Source organism: Pteropus alecto, unplaced genomic scaffold (genome assembly GCF_000325575.1).
Source record: "Pteropus alecto unplaced genomic scaffold, ASM32557v1 scaffold398, whole genome shotgun sequence".
Taxonomy (NCBI): Eukaryota; Metazoa; Chordata; class Mammalia; order Chiroptera; family Pteropodidae; genus Pteropus; species Pteropus alecto.
In genome coordinates this window covers 3,396,295-3,415,132 of record NW_006442497.1, presented here as the reverse complement: position 1 = coordinate 3,415,132, position 18,838 = coordinate 3,396,295, and the positions used below count along the sequence as shown (strand labels likewise).

Here is an 18,838-nt window from a genome sequence, read left to right as displayed (position 1 = left end):
GGTGGTGGGGGGAGACTAAGGGGGCTCTGGTACCGCGTCTGACCCAGCGGCGGCCGCGGCAGGGGGCGATCGCCAGGGTTCAGGGAAGGGGCCATCCTCACTCTCCATTCGAAGGGTTAATTCTGCAGCCGAATGTCCCCCTCCTCTGTGGGGCAGGTTGGGGGTGGGGTGGGGCGGGTGTTGAGCCCGGGCCGGCGCTGCAAGCTGCTGGGAGGGTGATGGCGTAGGAGCCAGGCAGAGAGGGGGAGGGGTGGGCCGCCGAGCTCCCCAGAGTTCGGGTGCGCGGGGTGCACTGGGCGAGCAGGGGCCCCAGAGCTGCTGCGCCGTCAGGGCAGGGTTGTGGCTGTGAGTCCTGGAGATTGTGTGACTCCGGCTGTGTTGTGGGGCAAGGTAAACCTCTCCAGGGCACCACCGTTTGCTGGTCTGGCAGCCAGGGGTCTGGGTAGAGTCCTCCCTGGGCCATGGGAACAGAAAGCCAGATGGTGGAGTGTCCACTATTGTGGGACAAAATTACAAGATGTAGCCCGGTGGCTTTGGGTGACAGGTCCACATTCAAAGCAAGGTACAATACATGCAGGGTTTGTTAGATGTGGGTTTTATGCATGTTTTATACCAGCATGTTTTCTTGCATGTATGTCTTGGTCTGCACATATGAACTATTTATGAACTTGTGTTTTCTATATAGCTGTCATGGTGTTAGTGCTGTGGGCCACATCAGAGTGCAGGGTACATATGCCTATTTAGTGGGGGCCATTGTGTACCTTTGAGTTGGAAGGTGTCATATTTAGTTCGCATTTCTGTGGCCCTGCTGAGATATGGTCCAGTCTTGGTGAGGTAGGCCCACTGGATGGGTTTGTGTGTTTGTATGATGATTGAGTTGAGGGGGGAGAGTGCATGTCTAGAACTCAGGTTCTACTTATCATGTGGAATGTGAGAAACCCTAAGTCGCGTCTCAAGGTACTTATGGAGCAGCTGGCACTGGTGTGAGGGGCTCTAGGTGGAATGTGCAGGTTGTGTTTATGGGATCTTGGGCAGCCGAGCGAGGGGAAGGTTGTGTGTGTGCAACAGTCTCTAAGGGATTCTTTTGTGACGTTGTTTGTGGGAGCCTGTCCATGTTATTGGGCTGGGAGGCAAGCTGGTCAGAAAACACTTGTGGGGAGGGAGGTGGCGTGACAAGGGCATGTGGGCCTCAACCTCGAGAGATCAGCCACAAGCTATGTGTGCGTGCCTCCCTTCTTTGTGTTTAAGTGGCCGTGTGGGGCTGCTGTGGGGCTATGTTAGGAAAAAAGCAGGAAGATAAATATGGGGCATAGCAAGGGCAACAGGCGGGAGGCTTGGGTGTCCTCAGGATAGCTCAGCTAGTCTCTTTGTGTAGGGTCTGTGTGCATACCCCTCTCCAGCCTGTCCAGCATGTCAGGGTCATTGGGAGGAGAGGCCTGGCTGCTGCAAGGAAAATGAACTTGGACGGAGTGGCTCCTTGGTCATGTTTACGTAAAGGCCGGGTGTGACTCTTGTCACTGAAATGGAAAAAAGAAACATGAAGTTTTTAGCCTCCTCCTCCTGCTTCACCCTCTCTCTGCCCCTCTTTCAGCTATCTCTGCTTTTCTGTCTCTTCTGTTATGCACACTGGGCCACTCCTACGACTGTGGAAGGGTCTGGGAACAGAATTTGCTCACTAGGCAGATTCCTTAGAACAGGTTTTCCTCACCTTCGGGGCCTGGGCCCTGCTGTAGATGTGGTTGTGTGTGTGTGTGTGCGCGTGCGCGCACACATGTAGGGAGTGAATGGTTTGTGTTCTAAGTGTACATACCACTGTACTGCGCCTAGCCTGGCTGGGAGGGTGGATATGCATGGGGCAGGGAAGTCACTATGGCTGGGGCCTCCTGGGGGTAGGGGGTTGCTGGCTACTGTGAGAGGCCTATATAACAGGTGCATGATGGCCTAGTGGAGGGAAAGGAGGTCTAGACTAGAACCAAAGGGGTTCTGACCCTACCGCTTCCTCACTGGCACTTTCCCTGGGTGAGCCTCAGTTCCTTATCTGTAAAATGGGGCTAATTGCCTGCCCTGCCTATCTTCCAACAGGGTTGTAAGAAAGTAGCACATGGGAAATGTACCTGGAAAGTAGCTACTGTTTGGGGACTATGCCTATGCCAACAATTGTCAGCCCTCTGCCATCACTGAGCCCCTTGTTGGGGCTTGGCTAATAACAATAGCAGTGAACAGTTATTTGGCATTCACTGTGTACCAGGCGCTATTCTCAGTGCTTTTATATAGGATCACTCATTTAGTTTTCGCAATGCCCTGTAGAAGTAGCTATTCTAATTATCTCTCTTTTTCAGATGAGACAACTGAGACCCAGAGAAGTAATTTGCCCAAAGCCATTTAGCTAGTAAGAGGTAAAGCTGGATTTGAACACAGGCAGTCTGGTTCCAGATCCTGTGGTCTTCTATACTGTCCTCTGCTGCCTTTTCGAAGCTTTCCGTGGGTCTCTGCGCACACATTTTTTCCCCAGTTTCTGTATAACTTAGCACCAGCATCAATCCATTTCAGAAGACCAGTGTGTTTAGACAGTGACTCAGGGAGTCCTTGCCTGGGTACTAGCTAAAATGTTGATGAGCCAGGTAAAAGAGAGATTGTCCTTGTCTTGTGCGTCAGGAAGGGCCAAGAGGGAGGTGGCATTTGAGTTTGATCTTAACGCTTTGGAGGGCGTTGGGGAAGAGGTTGGGAAAAGGCTGCATTTCTGGCAGGAGGACCAGCATAGGCAAAGGCATGGAGGTGCAGGATGTATTGAGGTTGGAAAGTAAACTGGGTACTTGAAGGGAGACTAACACAAGTCAAGATTAGAAAGGAAGATTGGAACTAGACCCTTGAATGCCTGGATGAGGAATTTGAACTTTATTCTGGAGTGAGTGGGGACCAGTGAAGGATTCTAAGCCTAGAAGCGATATCACTTCAGCTGTACTGGGGACGTTGACCTTTAGTAATAGGAAGGTTGGCTGGTAAAAAGTAAGCTTGGGGTCAGTGGAATAGCTGAGAGGTCATGGCCTTGGACCATGCCAGTGTTAAAAGGCCCTGAGCTAGTTTGGGGGCCAGAGGCGGGTTGAAGGGAAGGCTTCCAGAGCCATTCCCAAGCTGGGCTGCAGATTCGACAGGACTTGGTGACTGCTGGATATGGGCAGCTAGGGAAAGGGCGGAGTCAGACGTGACACAATTAGCACTTAGCACGTGAGACCTTGTGTGTTGATTTCCACAACCAGCTGGCTGGCCATAAGCCCCTTTGGAGCAGAATTCGGCAGTTTGGAAGAGGGAAAGACTCAGCATCTGGGTTCACACAGACCCGGATTTGAATTTTGACTCTGTGCCTCACAAGCTGTGTAACCTTGAGCAAGGTATATTTATCCCTTTGTGAGTCTCAGTTTCCTCATCTGTAAAATTGGGATAATATAAATATTGACTTTGAGGGGTCATTTGAAGGGAAATCATTAAATGAGATAATGCACGTAAAGCCCTGGAAGTATATCAGGCAAAGGGTGAGTTCCCAGAAGTGGTCAAGTACGCTTATCATCCCAGCTCCTGGCCAACTCAGTCTGGCACTGAGGATGGCTTCCTTCCTGAGGGCAGAGAGACTCTAGGCAGACTTTGAAGAATGCAGTTTCATGCATTCACCAAAATATTTAAATCTCCCATTATATATCAGGCACTGTTCTAAGCACTGGGGATAGCAGTAAACAAAACAGACAAAAACCTCTCCCTCCCTTGGAGATTACATTCTAGAGATAAATGAACACTAAATGCCAAGAAAAAAAAGTAGGGGAGAAGGATAGGAAGTTTGGGAAGGCAGCGGGTGGCCAGGGAAGGCCTCCAGAGGAAGGTAACTTTTGAGTTTAGGCTTAAAGGAGGTGGGGCAGCAAGACATGAAGCTATCTGAAGAAAGAACATTCCCAGCAGAGGGAACAGCAAGAGGTGGAGTGTGTCTGGTGGCAGTGCTTTCATCCCCACCTCAGACACACCTTTAAGATCACACAGTCAGTCCAGAGTAGAGAAACAGTAAAAACAAATAAAAAACGAAAAACCACAGAGCCACCAAACCTACCATGAAGCCTGATTTCTGCCTTTTTCTTCACCACTTCCCCCCACCATTTTCCGGGACTGAGTTCCAAGATGATGATAAGAGTGAGCACTTTCTGAGCAGTTACTATGTGCCAGGTACTCTTCTAGGTACTACCAGTTATTAACTCACTTACAACAACCCTATGAAGTGGAGACTCTTCATTATCTCTACCTCACAGATAAGGAAAAGGAGACACAAAGAGGTTAAATTAAGTAACTTGCTCAGGGTCACATAGCTATTGTCTTCTCCACCTTCTATAAGCCTTTGTAGGGCAGTGGCCAGTGGCGAGGCAGTCAACTCAGGAGAGCTGGGTCCAAACCTGATTTGGTTAGCAGTGAGACCAGGGAAGATCACCCTGCCGCTATGTTCTCTATACCTGAAAGTGAGGAGTTTAGAGTATTTAAAACCTCATTCTTCTCATCTGTACAATGGGATTGACGATGGTCCTTTTTGAGTGTTGAAATAAGATGATGCAGAGAAAATGTTTAGCTCTGTACCTGGCACATAGTATTTCATAAATGGCAGCTATAAGTACCATGGTGATGATATTCTAGGTGATCTCTGAGCTAGGCCATCTTTGAACTTTTCTGGTTCTAAGAAGCCTCAATAGTCCTTCTCCAAGTATCTTGACAGCACATAGCAATGCCTCAGCAGGCACTACGCCTGCGTGGTTGTGCAAGTGGCCTACCCAAGGAGGTAAGTCGGGGATTGGAATCGAACCTTCACTTTGCTCATCTGTGCAGAGCTGCTACCTCCTGGAGGTAGGGGCCCTTCCTCTAATCTTCACAAAGGTGTTATGTGGGCTAGTGGGGGCCCTCGTGGGTGCTGTTGAAAGAAAAACACAACTGTTTTTCTATACACTCTACTTATAACACTTCCGATACAAAATGTGTGGATTTCTCCCACACTTCCAATTCTCTGACACTAGCTGGATATCTACAGCTCAATTTAATTCTGACAGTACCTGGAGATAGTGTCAGATCCCACAAGGTAAGGGCTTGGTCCCACAAGACTGCTCCCACTTCAGATGCCATTTGCACGTCCAGGCCTCCTATACTGACCAGCTATAAACTGGAGTTTCCCATGACCACTTCCTCAGATTTGATAATTTCTAGAATGGCTCATAGAAATGAGAGAAACACGTTTACTGATTTATTACGTAATAAAGGATAAGATAATATAGATGAATAGTGAATGAAGATGTATGAGCTCGAGACCTTCTGTTTCACAGAGTTGGGGTGCGCCGCCCTCCTGGCATGTGGATGTGTTTGCCAACCTCGAAGCTCTCTGGACCCCATAGTTAAGGAATTTTTATGGAGGCTTCCTCACTTAGGCATGATCGATTAGTAACTTAGTTTCCAGTCCCTCTCCCTTCCCCTGAGGTTAGAGGTGGGGTAGGACTGAAAGTTCCAAGCTTCTAATCATGACTTGGTCTTTCTTGTGACCAGCCCCCATCCAGGAGCCCACCAAGAGTCACCTCATTAGAACAAAAGATGCTCCTATCACCCAGGGAATTCCAAGGGATTTAGGAGCTTGGTGTTAGGAACCAGGGTCAAAGACCAACTATTAGAACAAAAGATGCTCCTAATGCTTTATCACTTAGAAATTTCAAGAATTTTAAGAGCTCTGTGTCTCTTATGGAGACAAAGACCAAATATATATTCCTATTGTATCAAAATATCATAGCTGTAAACATACCCTTCACCCCGATGTTATATAGGCAAGAACACAAGTGTTGGAGCCAAACTTCCTGGGATCAGATCCCAGCCCGGCTAATAACTGGTCATAGATCCTTGGACGTGCTATCTAGCACCTCTGAGCCTTGGTCTGTCACTTTAAAATGGGGAAACTAACCACTACCTTTTAGAGTAGTGAAAAGGAAAGGAGCAAATGAGGTAATGCAAGTAAAGCACTGACTGTTGGGGATCCCACTGGGCCAGTAGTAGTCGTGAAAGGGAGTGGGAGGCCTTGCTCTCTTTTCTCACTTTACAACCAGACCCATCTGCAATTTAACAACTGACAGGGTAGCACTGATCCAGGTGTGTGTCTGGCTGTCAGGGCTCTTGAACTTTTGCACATCATCCCTGTTTTTCACCTTCCTCCTCTTTTTATAGGAGAGGAGGCAGAGCAGTCTTTCGGGAACGTGAAATGGACTATGTAGGCAAGGCTGTTTAGTCCAGATAGTATCAATACTAAATGGGAAAAGAAGGTTTTTTGGAGGGGTGGGAATTGTATGAGGCACTCATGCAGGACACATCAGAGGAAATGTGTCACCCAGGGTATTCGGAAGAACACTCCCAGGCTTCATGGAGGGTGGATGAGAGGGACCAAGAGCTCTGCTTTCAGGTAAGCAGGACTAGCTCTGTGAACAGATCCTGTCTGTTATCAGCTCTGTGTGACTTTGGCTAAGTCACTGTATGGCTCTGAAACGCAGATCTTCAACTGAAAAATGGGACACCCAAGCCCTGGCTGTACTTACAGAGGAGAGTGGCTGTGAGTTTCCTTCTATGTGGTAACCACCACAGATCACATTTGGGTTACCTGCTACTCCTTTTGGATGAGTCTTCCAGAAAGAGGTGAAGTCCTAAAGCCACCAGCTCTCAGACCCAAGATTCCTCACTCCCGGTCTATGCCCCCTATCCAGTGTCCCCCAGAGACAGAGACAGGCTGGCACGTGTATGAATTATGGTCTTTGGTGGTCTCCTGTGAGGAAAGTCTCTCAATTTGAATATCTAGCAGCTTGGTCCAATAAAAAAGCTCAAGCAAATCTATTTTGATATATAAAAAAGATCATTATAATAAAAGACAACATGCAAATCTTTGATTTCCTTTGAGCCCCAAGACTGGGCCAAAAGGACTTGAGAGTGATCTAACAGGCTTCCCTGGAGCTATGGGACTGAACTAAGCTGCTGTATGTTTTAAAGCGAATAATATGCAAATTATCTTGTTCTTGTACTTCTGGGGGTCAGTAGAACAAGGCTTTGCAATAATCTGTGTGACCTCCTAGGTCTGATTGGATATGGCTAAGCAAATAACCTGACAGAGGCTCCTGGGAAGTTCAGAGCCTGCAGAGCAGCCCAAGCATCCTCTTTGACCCAAGAGCTATACCACCACGCACCTCCTGGTGTCCCTTCCTTCCCAGTTCCCTTACTGAGGACATAGTTTCTGTTTCTTCACAGAGGGAAGAGGCCCGGCAGAAGGGACTTGCTGAGCCACCCCCATTCCGCTCCATGTTGGCTGTGCTCTCAGGTGAGATGGTGAGAGGTTTGCAGCTACAAAAATTGAACCTGAGGCAGCAGGCCAGCAAGGGCAGCCATTTTGTCTAGGCTGGGGAATAGTGTGAAATGGTCATCAGTTTCTGTGGGGCCTTCCTCCTCCTGCCAGTGGGAGAGAGGTATCCATTGCTTACTTCTCTAGTCTGTGACTTTAAAGGTTTTGACCCCTTGACCTTCATTAAGACCTAAAGTATCCCTGGCATCTTCTAGCCCTAGATGTTTGACATACTGGTATTGGATGCTGGCCAGACATGGGTGACTAAGGTTAACCCCTGAATTCTGTGACCAAAAGTTAGTCAGCCTTCCACTAATCTCCGAACAACAACCTCTAACCCCCTCTCAGCTCACTTCCCTGATTTAAGAGGCCCCTGCCCTCTGCCCAGCCTCTGAGATCCTCCCTGGCCTCTTCTCCTCTGTCTAGGCTGGCACCATGCCCCCCCCAGCAGAGGTGACGGACCCGTCCCATGCCCCCGCCGTCCTGCACCAGCTCAATGAGCAGCGGCTCCGTGGCCTCTTCTGTGACGTCACCCTCATAGCCGGAGACACCAAGTTCCCTGCTCACCGCAGCGTCCTGGCTGCTTCTAGTCCCTTCTTCAGAGAGGCCCTGCTTGCTTCAGCCCCACTGCCCCTCCCACCAGTTACTGGGGGCTCAGCCCCCAACCCTGCCACCACCACAGCTGCCTCCTCTTCCTCTTCTGCCTCTTCTTCCTCTTCCTCCTCCTCCTCCTCCTCTTCTCCCCCTCCAGCCTCGCCCCCCACTTCATCCCCACCCCGGGTCCTGGAGCTGCCAGGGGTGCCAGCAGCTGCCTTCTCCGATGTCCTCAACTTCATCTACAGTGCCCGGCTTGCACTGCCTGGCGGCGGAGGGGACGGGGCAGCTGTGGCAGAGATCGGAGCTCTAGGGCGGCGTCTGGGCATCTCCCGCCTGCAGGGCCTGGGGGAGGGAGGTGATGCCTGGTTACCTCCTGCCCCAGCCCCAATGGCCACCTCGCAGCCTGAAGAGGACAGCTTTGGGCCTGGGCCTAGGCCAGACGGGGAGTGGGAAAGTGACAGGGCTGAGGCCCAGGCCTCTGACTTGCAGCCCCCACTGCCCCGGCGCCCCGTCCTCTGCCCCCGATGTGGGAAAAGCTTCATCCATCCTAAGAGGCTACAGACCCATGAGGCACAGTGCCGTAGGGGGGCCAGCAGTCGGGGGTCTGCAGGACTGGGAGCCGGGGGCTCTGGCCCCAGTGGCCCGGCAGGAGTGGAGGCCTCAGCTCTGCCTCCTGCAGTGGGCTTCAGAGGTGGCCCCGAGCATGTAGTGAAGGTGGTGGGCGGCCACGTGCTGTATGTGTGCGCGGCCTGTGAGCGTTCCTACGTGACCCTGTCCAGCCTGAAGCGGCACAGCAACGTACACTCCTGGCGGAGGAAGTACCCCTGCCGCTACTGCGAGAAGGTGTTTGCCCTGGCTGAGTACCGTACCAAGCATGAGGTGTGGCACACCGGGGAGCGCAGGTGAGTGGCCTGGGGCTGGGGTTTGGGGTGGGTGGGGGCAGTCAGGTGAAGAGTCAGCACTCAAGAACCACATGAACGAGGGAGGGAGTGGGCAGAGCATGGGGCTTAGGAAGTCATTCTAAGACATCTGCTCACCACTGGCCCCTGCTCTCCATCACTCACCCATCTGCCTCCCTCCAACCCCAGTTCCTACTGCTCATGCTTGCTAGCACCTCTAGATGCCATGTTCTGGCTTGGTGCTATGGAGAAGGCCAAGGAGGAAAAAGAAAGTCGCCCTCACAAGAAAGGACTGTGGGGAACACAGGGATGCCCCCCAGTAGTTATAATATGTATTTCCATAATGTATCCCTGTTCATAAGACATTACCCCATTCTGTCATTTGAGCTTCAGAAGGTTTTGTTAGGCAAGGTGTGTGTGATTATTCCCAATTCACTGATGGAACAGCTGAGGCCCAGTGTCTCACAGCTGGTGGGGGGCACTAAGCTAGGACTGGTGTCTTTCCTGAGGCTGGCAGGGTGGGATAAGCAGCATGAAAGGAGGGTGAACAAATGGCTAGGGGGAGTTCTAGGTCTGAGTAGAGGGCAGTAGAGGACATAGGAAGCTGAAGCCCTGGTTTCAGGGCCCATGACAACTGGCTCTGTCCCTGCCGTGTTCTCTCTGTCCTGGCCCAGGTACCAGTGCATCTTCTGCTGGGAGACCTTTGTCACTTACTATAACCTGAAGACCCACCAGCGAGCCTTCCATGGCATTAGCCCAGGCCTCCTAGCCAGTGAGAAGACACCCAATGGAGGCTATAAGCCCAAGCTCAATACCCTTAAGCTGTACCGCCTGCTCCCCATGCGAGCAGCCAAGCGGCCCTACAAGACCTACAGCCAGGGAGCCCCTGAGGCCCCGCTTTCTCCAAACCTCAACACATCAGCCCCTGCAGCAATGCCAGCCAGCCCACCACCCAGACCCCCACCTGCCCCAAAGCCTTGTCCCCCACCCTCTGTCATCACTTTTGCCCATCCAGCTCCCTCTGTCATTGTTCATGGGGGCAGTAGTAATGGGGGAGCAGGGGGTGGGCTGGCCAGCACAGGGGGGGCCCAAGCTGCCTCAGTCATCACTTACACTGCTCCCCCAAGGCCTCCCAAAAAACGTGAGTACCCACCTCCTCCACCAGAGCCTGCAGCCACACCAGCCAGCCCAGCCATAGCAGGCAGCCCAGCAACGGCTGCAGGGCCTGCCACAGCCACAGAGGAGGCCAAAAACCGAAACCTGCGGGCTGGAAGGACTCTGACCTACACAGCCAAGCCAGCTGGTGGGATTGGCGGGGGCGGGGGTCCTCCTGCAGGGTCTGGTCGGGGCCCCTCTCAGTTACAGGCACCACCTCCACTGTGTCAGATCACTGTGCGAATCGGTGAGGAGGCCATTGTCAAGCGCCGCATCTCAGAAACTGACTTGCGTCCTGGGGAGCTGAGTGGAGAGGAGGTAGAGGAGAGCGAGGACGACGATGAAGAGGAAGACGAGGAGGAGGAGGAAGAGGAGGAAGAGGAATCGAAGGATGGTGCGGAGGACCAGCTCTGGAGGCCCTACTACTCCTACAAACCCAAGCGCAAGGCTGGAGCTGCAGGCTCCAGCAGCAGTGGGGGCAGTGGGATGCCTAGAGGCCGCAGGCCACCACGCTGGAGACAGAAGCTAGAACGGAGGAGCTGGGAGGACACCCCAGCGGCTGAGGGCCCCACGGGGCGTGCCTGTGGTGAGCGTAGGCACCGCTGTGGGGACTGTGTCCAGACATTCGCCACCTTGAGGAAGCTGCGAAAGCACCAGGAGGCCCACAGTGGGGGCTCCCACAGCTCCCGAGCTGGACGGAGGCCTTCCACCCGCTTCACCTGCCCTCATTGCTCCAAGGTGTGCAAGACTGCAGCTGCCCTGAGCCGCCACGGGCAGAGGCATGCTGCTGAGCGGCCTGGGGGCACACCCACACCTGTCATTGCCTACTCCAAGGGCAGCACTGGCACCAGACCTGGGGATGTCAAGGAAGAAGCCCCCCAAGAAATGCAAGTCTCCTCATCCAGTGGGGAGGCAGGTGGCGGGAGTGCTGCTGCTGAGGAAGCTTCTGAGACCGCCTCACTCCAGGACCCTGTCATCTCAGGGGGTGAGGAGCCCCCAGTGTTGGCAGGAGGGGGTACCTATGCATACCCGCCTGTGCAGGAATTTCCGCTGGCTCTGATTGGGAGTGGCCGGGAACCTGGTGGTGGCAGAGGAAAACCTGGGAGTGATGGGCCAGGGGGGGTTGGGGAAGGGGACCGGATGGAAGGAATGGGGGCTGCCAAAGTCACTTTCTACCCTGAGCCCTACCCACTTGTCTATGGCCCCCAGCTCCTTGCTGCCTACCCTTACAACTTCAGCAACTTGGCTGCTCTCCCAGTTGCTCTTAACATGGTCCTACCTGATGAGAAAGGTGGAGGGTCTCTTCCCTTCCTACCAGGGGTCTTTGGCTACGCAGTCAATCCTCAAGCAGCACCCCCTATGCCCCCAACTCCACCTCCCCCAACTCTTCCTCCACCAGTCCCCCCTAAGGGAGAAGGGGAACGAGCAAGGGTCGAGGGAACCCAGAAGGGAGATGTGGGGTGAGCTCTGGGCCCAGATCCCCCCTTTCACCAAATGCCACCCACCCTGAACCCCCTGCCACTACCAGCCCCTGGCCTCCCTACCCCTTGGGAGCCCCTCCACATTTTTGTGCAGGGACTTAGGGGCCCCTGGAGCTCAGGAGTCAGGCTGTTTTGTGTGAGATTGTAGTTTTCCCATCTCCTGGGAAGGGATCTTTGGTGGTTCCCCTCTCAGTTCTCCACCAGGGAATGGCCTCCATGAGGGGCAGGGCCAGCTCCCATCCCTTCTCCAGCCCTTGGGGCAACTGAGCAATATACTTATATAAATCTCTACTCATGGCCCCCACCAGCTCTGAATGTCTAACCTACCCCCCTGATTCGTAAAACTAGGGGGAAACCATCTCCCTCACCTAATGATCCCCCCTCATTTTGAAGCTTTCTCTAAGCCCTTGCCAAGATGCTTCCTAGCACATTCCATTCGTGGCCCAGGGCCTGGACCAGACCATTGTGATACCCGACACCTATCCACCTGGAAGCTTGGCTTTGGATTCTATTCTTCCTAGGGTGGATTTCTGTGTCCCTGTTTCCTCCACGTTAAATTGCCATGCCTTCCTTAGCTTCCATGCCTTTGGATCTTCCATATTCCTCCTCATTCTCCTTGACTCTGCAGAAGGCCTCTCCTAATTCAGGTCGAGGAGGTGTTGGGGGGAGGGCTACCCATCTGCTTCACAGTTAAGCACTTTCCCAGCCCAGGGCAGCACCAATATTGGCCCTATCTTTACCCCCAAATCCAGTGAGCCCCAGATTCTTCCAAGGCAAAAGAAGTGAATAGATCACACCTCTTCCTGCCTATACATATGGCCTCTTCTGGGCTAACCCAGATTTGGGGGCTAGGAGGGAGGAGTTCCTTATGGGATGGGGAAGGGAATCTACTTTCTCCCTATTTTTTCCTGATGGTTTCTCCCAGACTAGACCAAATAGCCAGAAAAATGATGGGGGTTAGATGGGTGGGTAAGCCCAAGATTTGCACATGACCTCCCATCCTTACCTTTACCCCCATCTTCCCCAATGTCACTTCCCTCACCAATCACTCCAGATGGTTTTTGGGGAACCATTCTACTCCCTTGGTGGGCTTTGAGGTATCCCCACCAACTTTCCCTCCAAAATAGCACCTTATACCCCATCTTTGACTCAGTTCCCCACACCCAAAGATCCCAGCCTAGGGATGGGGTGCAGGGACTTTTAATAGTCCCTAATCCCTAATTTGCACTAGTTAACCCTGGCCAAGGGTCCCCTTTCTTTCCAGTGGGGAGTTGAAATGTTTGCTCCTAATTCTCTGATAACTGGGTCTTCCCAGTCTGTGATTGGATGAATATTTCCCATTTTACCCGCCTCCCTCCACCCTCAAAAAAACAAAAACAAAAACAAAAACAGCTCACAAGGGTAGAGCCAGTTTTGGGGAGCAAATTTGATAAATGGGAATTAGAGGAGTGCAGTTTTAAAAAGGGGAAAGTTGCTGTTATCAAAATGGCAGCCTTTTTTCCAGCTACTGTTTCTAGAGCCAAGATGGCTGCCCTCAACAGATGTTGAAAGGGCAAGATCATGGCTTTTGGAAGGAGGTGCGTTTGTGGAGAGGGACAGGAGCATCCTCCTGCCTCCTCTTACCCTCCCAGCCTATACAAAGGGAGAGGCTTTTGACAGGCTCCCTGAATGTTAACCACGGAGGAGTGTTACTCTTTCACTCCTCCTCTGTCTCTTTGCACTTTTCTTGGTCTTGGCCACAGTCCGAGTGAAGAGTTTTCCTACTGAATGTACCAAGTTCCAATTTTTATGGGAGAAAAAAAATTTTAAGCGGAAAATGCAAAAAAAAAAAAAAATCACTAAAAAGTTCCCACAAATCTTGTTTCTGGCACTTTAGAAAAACTGCGAAAAAAGTACATAAGAATACATATATCTATCTACACACAATATATATATATGTATACATATATATATATACACACACACACATACACACATATACACAGCGGAACCATAAGAGAGACTGAGGAAGGCCTTGGGAAAAGGAGGCAGATAGGATGACATCCCCCTATATCCTTGTTCTGCACTCCTCTGAGGCAAAAAAAAAAAAAGCACAGGAGATGGAAGGGGTTGAGGATGCACCAGGGAATTTGAATTTCAGAACAGGTCAAAATGCCAAAACCATGGACATTTTGGGAGAACTGAGATTGTAGACATTTATTTTTTTGAAAATATGATTTAGGAAAATAGTTTCCAGAATTTGGTGTTTCTGGGCAACAAATGAGATTGTGGCAAAATGGAGATTAAAAGATGTATCTGAGCTGGGGAACTTGAATATTGTGAGTGTCAGATGTTGGAAGTTTGGGATTTTACAATTTCGTCTTGGAAATTTTCAAGTCTTGTCAGTTTGTGCCCTCTTTCCCCATGTTCCCTGGGAAGAGGGGTGATGGTGGAGTGGGAAGGCCACTGGTTCTGTGCCACAGCACGCAAGATTTAGAATTCTACAGATTCTAGCTCTATATGTAGTGAGGACCCAGATTTAGAGAAACTGACCGATATTTATCTCCGCATTTGTGTGTGTGTCCAACTCTCTAGGCCAATAAACCAACAAGACAAATGAACTGTGCTTTGCAGTGGGATGCCAAGTGCAATTATTTGCGTGGCTGGTGGGTCTGGCCGGACAGGGACATGCTGACCTTGTCCCACAGGGATCTTTGGGAGTTGTAGCCCTATTCTCCTTAGGACAACAACTCCCAGCAATTAAGTAGGTGTGAGGGCTTGCTGACCATCGGTACTTCACTGTATTTGCTGCAGCCAGTAGGCCCAAACTGGTCTGACCTCCAGGCAGAAACATTAAACTCAGTCCAGTTCACACAGCCTGATGGGCACAAGATCTTCATGTCCCAGAAAGGCACAGCCTTAAACCAGGTGCAACCCTTTCTCTAAACTGAAAGGAAGCTAAAGAACAAAATGTGTGATGGCTGTAAGAGACACAAGATTTTTCCAACTTGTTCTCCCATTGGCTTCAACTCCTTGTCGCCCCTCCTCTTACCTGTATTTTGTCTAGTGTTATGGAGAGATGGGCAAGTAAAACGAGTAAAGCTGATCGGCTGGCAGGGGGCGGGGGGGAGGGTGCGTCTTTGAGGAACTAACTGTAATGGGCAGCTACTAATAAGCTCTAGCAGGTTGCTGGAATTAGGCCTGGTCTTACTGTAGTTTTTTACATTTTTCAAGAGAAGCCAGAAATCAAAATTTCTCTGAAACATCCAAATTTTGAAAGTAGTGAACTAATTCAAATTTAAAGTTATGCAGGCCAACATCATGGGCCAAACAAAACACCAGTTTGCAACCTCTGATACATACTATATAGTGCTTGTTCTCATCTCATATGGTCCTCAGACTAGGGGGCAGATACCATTATTAGTACCATTGCACATAAGTGGAAACTTAGACACAGAGCAATTTAGTAGCTTGTTCTAAGTTTAGGCACGAAAGCTAGAACTTTAATGGAAATTTTTAAACTATGCTTTCCCCCCTTCATTACAAGTGCATCCTTTTAGAAATAACCTTTTTTATCCTATAGATAATACTTTTTTCAAAACATAATAAATTACGAAAAGGTAAAAACAAAGAAAAAATGACCACTAGTCTCAACATGCAAATATAAGTACTATTAATTGGTGTATTTCCTTCCAGAAAAAAAATTTCCCTATTTATTTAACAAATGTTAAGCACCTACTGTAGGTTAGGACTAGGTGCTAGGGATATTACAGTGAACCAGAGTTCCTGCCCACATTAAGGTTTACAGTCTAGTTCTTGTTCTTTGCTCCATTTTCCTGGAACCTACGTGTTGGTATCCAAAGGAGCTTCTTTAAGAAGCCAAAGAGTAAATAACACTGATAGCGCATTTCTGGTGGGCCCAAGGCCTCCATCTGCCCAGTCCCGCTTTGGCTCTCTCCCCAGAATCAAAATGATGAGTAGACTGGATTCCTAATGAAAGAGTCAAGGGGCAGAAAGGGATAGGGCTCGAGAGTACAGCCGAACTCTCAATTCAGCTGGCCGAGGACCCTACGTCCTCAAGGAAACGGTTCGGGAGGGGGCAAGTGGTAAGAGGCGTCCAGGAAGATGACTAGGGTCCCGACGCTCGTGAAGATGATGAAGGTCCACAGGAAGAGGCGGTCCACTACCATGGCCACAAATTGCCAGTCTTCCTTCAACTGGGAGTAGGCAGACAAAAATATTCCTGAGCTCCAGACCCCCGGGAAGGCCGCCCCCAAGGCCCTGTAACCCGCCCTAGTCCTCCTATCACAGCTCTGAGACCCGGCGGGCTGCAAAAGAGATGAGAGCCACACTGCAGGAGGTGGGTGAGAGTAAAGAACCAGTCGGATAGCAGGGGCGGGACCAAATGAGGCAAACTTCCAATCAAAAATAAAACCAAGGGCTAGGGGCGGAGCCCAAGTTTGCGGGTGGAGCCCAGGCCACCAAGGCACTACCATGCTTCATCCATCCTCACCAGACTTACCGCATCCTGGTCTTCCTGTTCCTGCAGCTGTTGAGCGATGTAATTGATCGAGGAAACGACCTCCCGTAGCTCAGGGGGCAGGCCCACAGCCCGGTTTGGGCCATCGATAGATCGCCGCAGATCCGGGGCTGATGGTTCAAGCTGGAACCTGGAAGAGGCGGGACCATTTGGTCACGCCCCGAGCGCAAAAATACAGCCAGTGCCAGGGCTCTAGGCCCCGCCCCACACCCTGTATTTTTCAAAACTTAAAAGGGCCCTTCATGCTCTCCCCGCCAGCGGTGACCTCTCCAGCCTTCTGCAATTCCTCTCATCCCCTCTGTCTTAGTTCTCACCTTTGCGCAAAGTAGGCAGCGGAAGGGATACTATAACTCCCATGATGCTCAACCACAGCATCTTTTGGGAGTTTAGGCTGCCTTCCTCGGCACAGTCTTCTGGGAACAGTAGTTCCCCCTCTTCTTATATGTGGGCAATGGGAAGTAAGTACTACCTGTTTGGTTTCGGGAAGAGAAAATCAGTCGGTGGCTTCCGGATGAAATATTCATCTGTTCCCCAACCCCAGCCACTTCCAGGAGAATCCTTGAGAGCTATAGGAGGTGGCTCCGGCATCTGATCTCTCTCAGGTTTGGGCCTCTTCAGACCCAGGTAGAGAGGAAGTTTGTAGATGAAGATCTGTAGAGTAGAAGAGGCGTGTTGCTTTTAGACCAGAAGGGAAGCAGCCAACCATCCCCATGCCGCATGCCCATTACTGAGCATGTGCTCATATGTCTCACAGAGCTACATTGACAAAGAAATGGAATCACACAGCCTTTAGAGCTCTTAAGTGGGTTGGGAGGCATCCTGACTGGAAAGGAAAATTCTAAAGGCTTCCATCCTGATAACACCTAATCCTGAGAATGTTATCCTGAGACCCAGGATAAACAGTATTGATAAAGAGAGTGTGGGATCTATGAAATGGTTATGATGGAAGGGTAAAATTAATTGTGCAACGTTTCAACACCCAACAGGCCTTGGTACTTCAATACTCTATGAGAAGTTGTAGTTCTCCCTCAGGTCTGCGAAAAGGAAGTTTGAAGTGGTGGGAGGGAAGAGTAATACCTCGACAAAAATCCAAATACTAAAATTAAGAGTTAACACAGGCTGAAGATTTTCTTACCTGTCGGACCCAAAAGGGCATTTGGTGGGTGTGGGGTGAGCGATGGTGCAGGTTGAGGACTACGACACTAAGGATGACTGAGAAGGTAACGAGGACCATGGTAAACATGAGGTACTTGATAATGATGGGGACAGACAGGGAGGTCTCAGGCACTTTGTCTGCCAGCAGCAACAGGAACACAGTAAGGGTCAGCAGGGCAAAGATAGAGAGCCCCATCTTCTCTCCTTGGAGGGACAGAGGAAAAGACAGAAGGATTAGGCTTTTCCAGAAGGCAATCTCCACAGCCATAATTGGTTGCCATGGTTCCAACCCACTCAAAGACAGGCTTTAGGAAGGGCCAGCTACATGCAAATGACTCCTACATTTATACCTCCAGCCTGGACTTATTCCTCTAAACTCCAGACATATCCACCTGCCTACCTAACCTCTTCACTTGGATGTCAATAGACATCTCAAACTTAACAGGTCTGCAATCAAATTTCCTCACCATCATCTCCTCCCACAATCTTCCTCATTTCATAAATAACAAATCTATTTTTTTCCTATGGCTCAGATCAAAATCTTTTGTGTCATTCTCAACTCTCCTCTTTCTTTCATCCCATATCCAATTCATAGCAAATCTCATTGGCTCTATCTTCAAAATGTATCCTGAAATTGATGACTTATCACATCTATCACTACCACCCTTGTACAAACCACCATTACCTCGAATCTGAGTTATTATAAAGACCTCCTCTTTGCTTCATCCTTTGCCCGGGGCCCCCTCTGTTCTTAACAGAGGCCTGATTGATCCTGTTAAAATGTAAATCAGATCCTGTCACTCCTCTTCTAAAACCTTCGGATTTACCTTAAAACCCATCTCCTTGAGCATAAGAGCCAAAGTCCTTATTATAATATATAAAGCCGTCCCTTTAGCATTCAGACTTCATCTTCTACTGTTTTCTCTTTTGCTTACTTCATTCAGTTACATGTTATTTCTTGAATATTCAATGCACCCTCCCACCTCAGGGCCTTTGTATTCACTGTTAATTCTTCCTGGTAATTTCTTTTCTTTTTCCTCTTGGTAATTTCTTCCTCCAGATATCTGCTAGGGTCATTCTCTCATCTTCTTCATGTCTTTGTTCAAATATTGATCAAATAATTCCCTTTTAGTAAGGCATGCACTGATCATCCTATTTTTAAGTTGCATTTCCTATACCCGTTCTCATCTTTTCCAACCCCTTTTCCTACTTTATTTTCCTCCTTAGGACTTGTCCTCTTCTAATATACTATCTAATGAATTTATTTATTATGTTTATTGACTGTCTCCCATACTAGAATCTAAACTCCATGAGAGCAGGGATTTTTGTCTGTTTTATTCACTGATGTATTCCCAGTGCCTTGCACATTATAGATACTCAACAAATATTGTTGCATAAATAAATGGACCAACCCTTGTAGCGGGTTTACAGGAAGTATATAGCAATTTGAAAGATCTAAAAATGAAACAAAGTATATAAGGATATGCCAGGTGGCTGATTATTCCTATGGCATACAACAGGCACTGCAAACTTCATGGAAGGTATTGAAATAAATAACTTTTAAGGTCTGCCCTACTTTAGTTCTATAATATTTGGTTCCAAGATTTGCCTTGCTCCAGGAGGAAGTAAAAGTTACATTTGGAAGTATGTT

General features: G+C 49.7%; 2 protein-coding genes across 3 annotated transcripts in view; one reads left to right on the top strand and one right to left on the bottom strand.

The window, feature by feature from the left end:
• The first annotated feature begins 229 nt into the window (after positions 1-229).
• On the top strand, positions 230-14,118 carry ZBTB4 (zinc finger and BTB domain containing 4). The gene is made up of 3 exons (XM_006922315.3): positions 230-7,360; positions 7,808-8,880; positions 9,552-14,118. Exons 2-3 carry the CDS (start codon positions 7,817-7,819, stop codon positions 11,494-11,496), a joined length of 3,009 nt encoding a protein of 1,002 aa, XP_006922377.1. The 5' UTR covers positions 230-7,360; positions 7,808-7,816; the 3' UTR covers positions 11,497-14,118.
• An 855-nt stretch (positions 14,119-14,973) lies between these two features.
• Positions 14,974-18,838, bottom strand: part of CHRNB1 (cholinergic receptor nicotinic beta 1 subunit) — an 8,070-nt gene continuing 4,205 nt past the window's right edge. For both annotated transcript variants that reach the window (XM_015597420.2, XM_015597421.2), the window contains exons 8-11: positions 17,168-17,391; positions 16,502-16,683; positions 16,015-16,162; positions 14,974-15,709 (exon numbers count right to left, since the gene is read on the bottom strand). In XM_015597420.2, the coding sequence (XP_015452906.1) occupies positions 15,569-15,709; positions 16,015-16,162; positions 16,502-16,683; positions 17,168-17,391 (695 nt within the window). In that variant the 3' untranslated portion in view covers positions 14,974-15,568. The remainder of the gene's footprint in view (positions 15,710-16,014; positions 16,163-16,501; positions 16,684-17,167; positions 17,392-18,838) is intronic.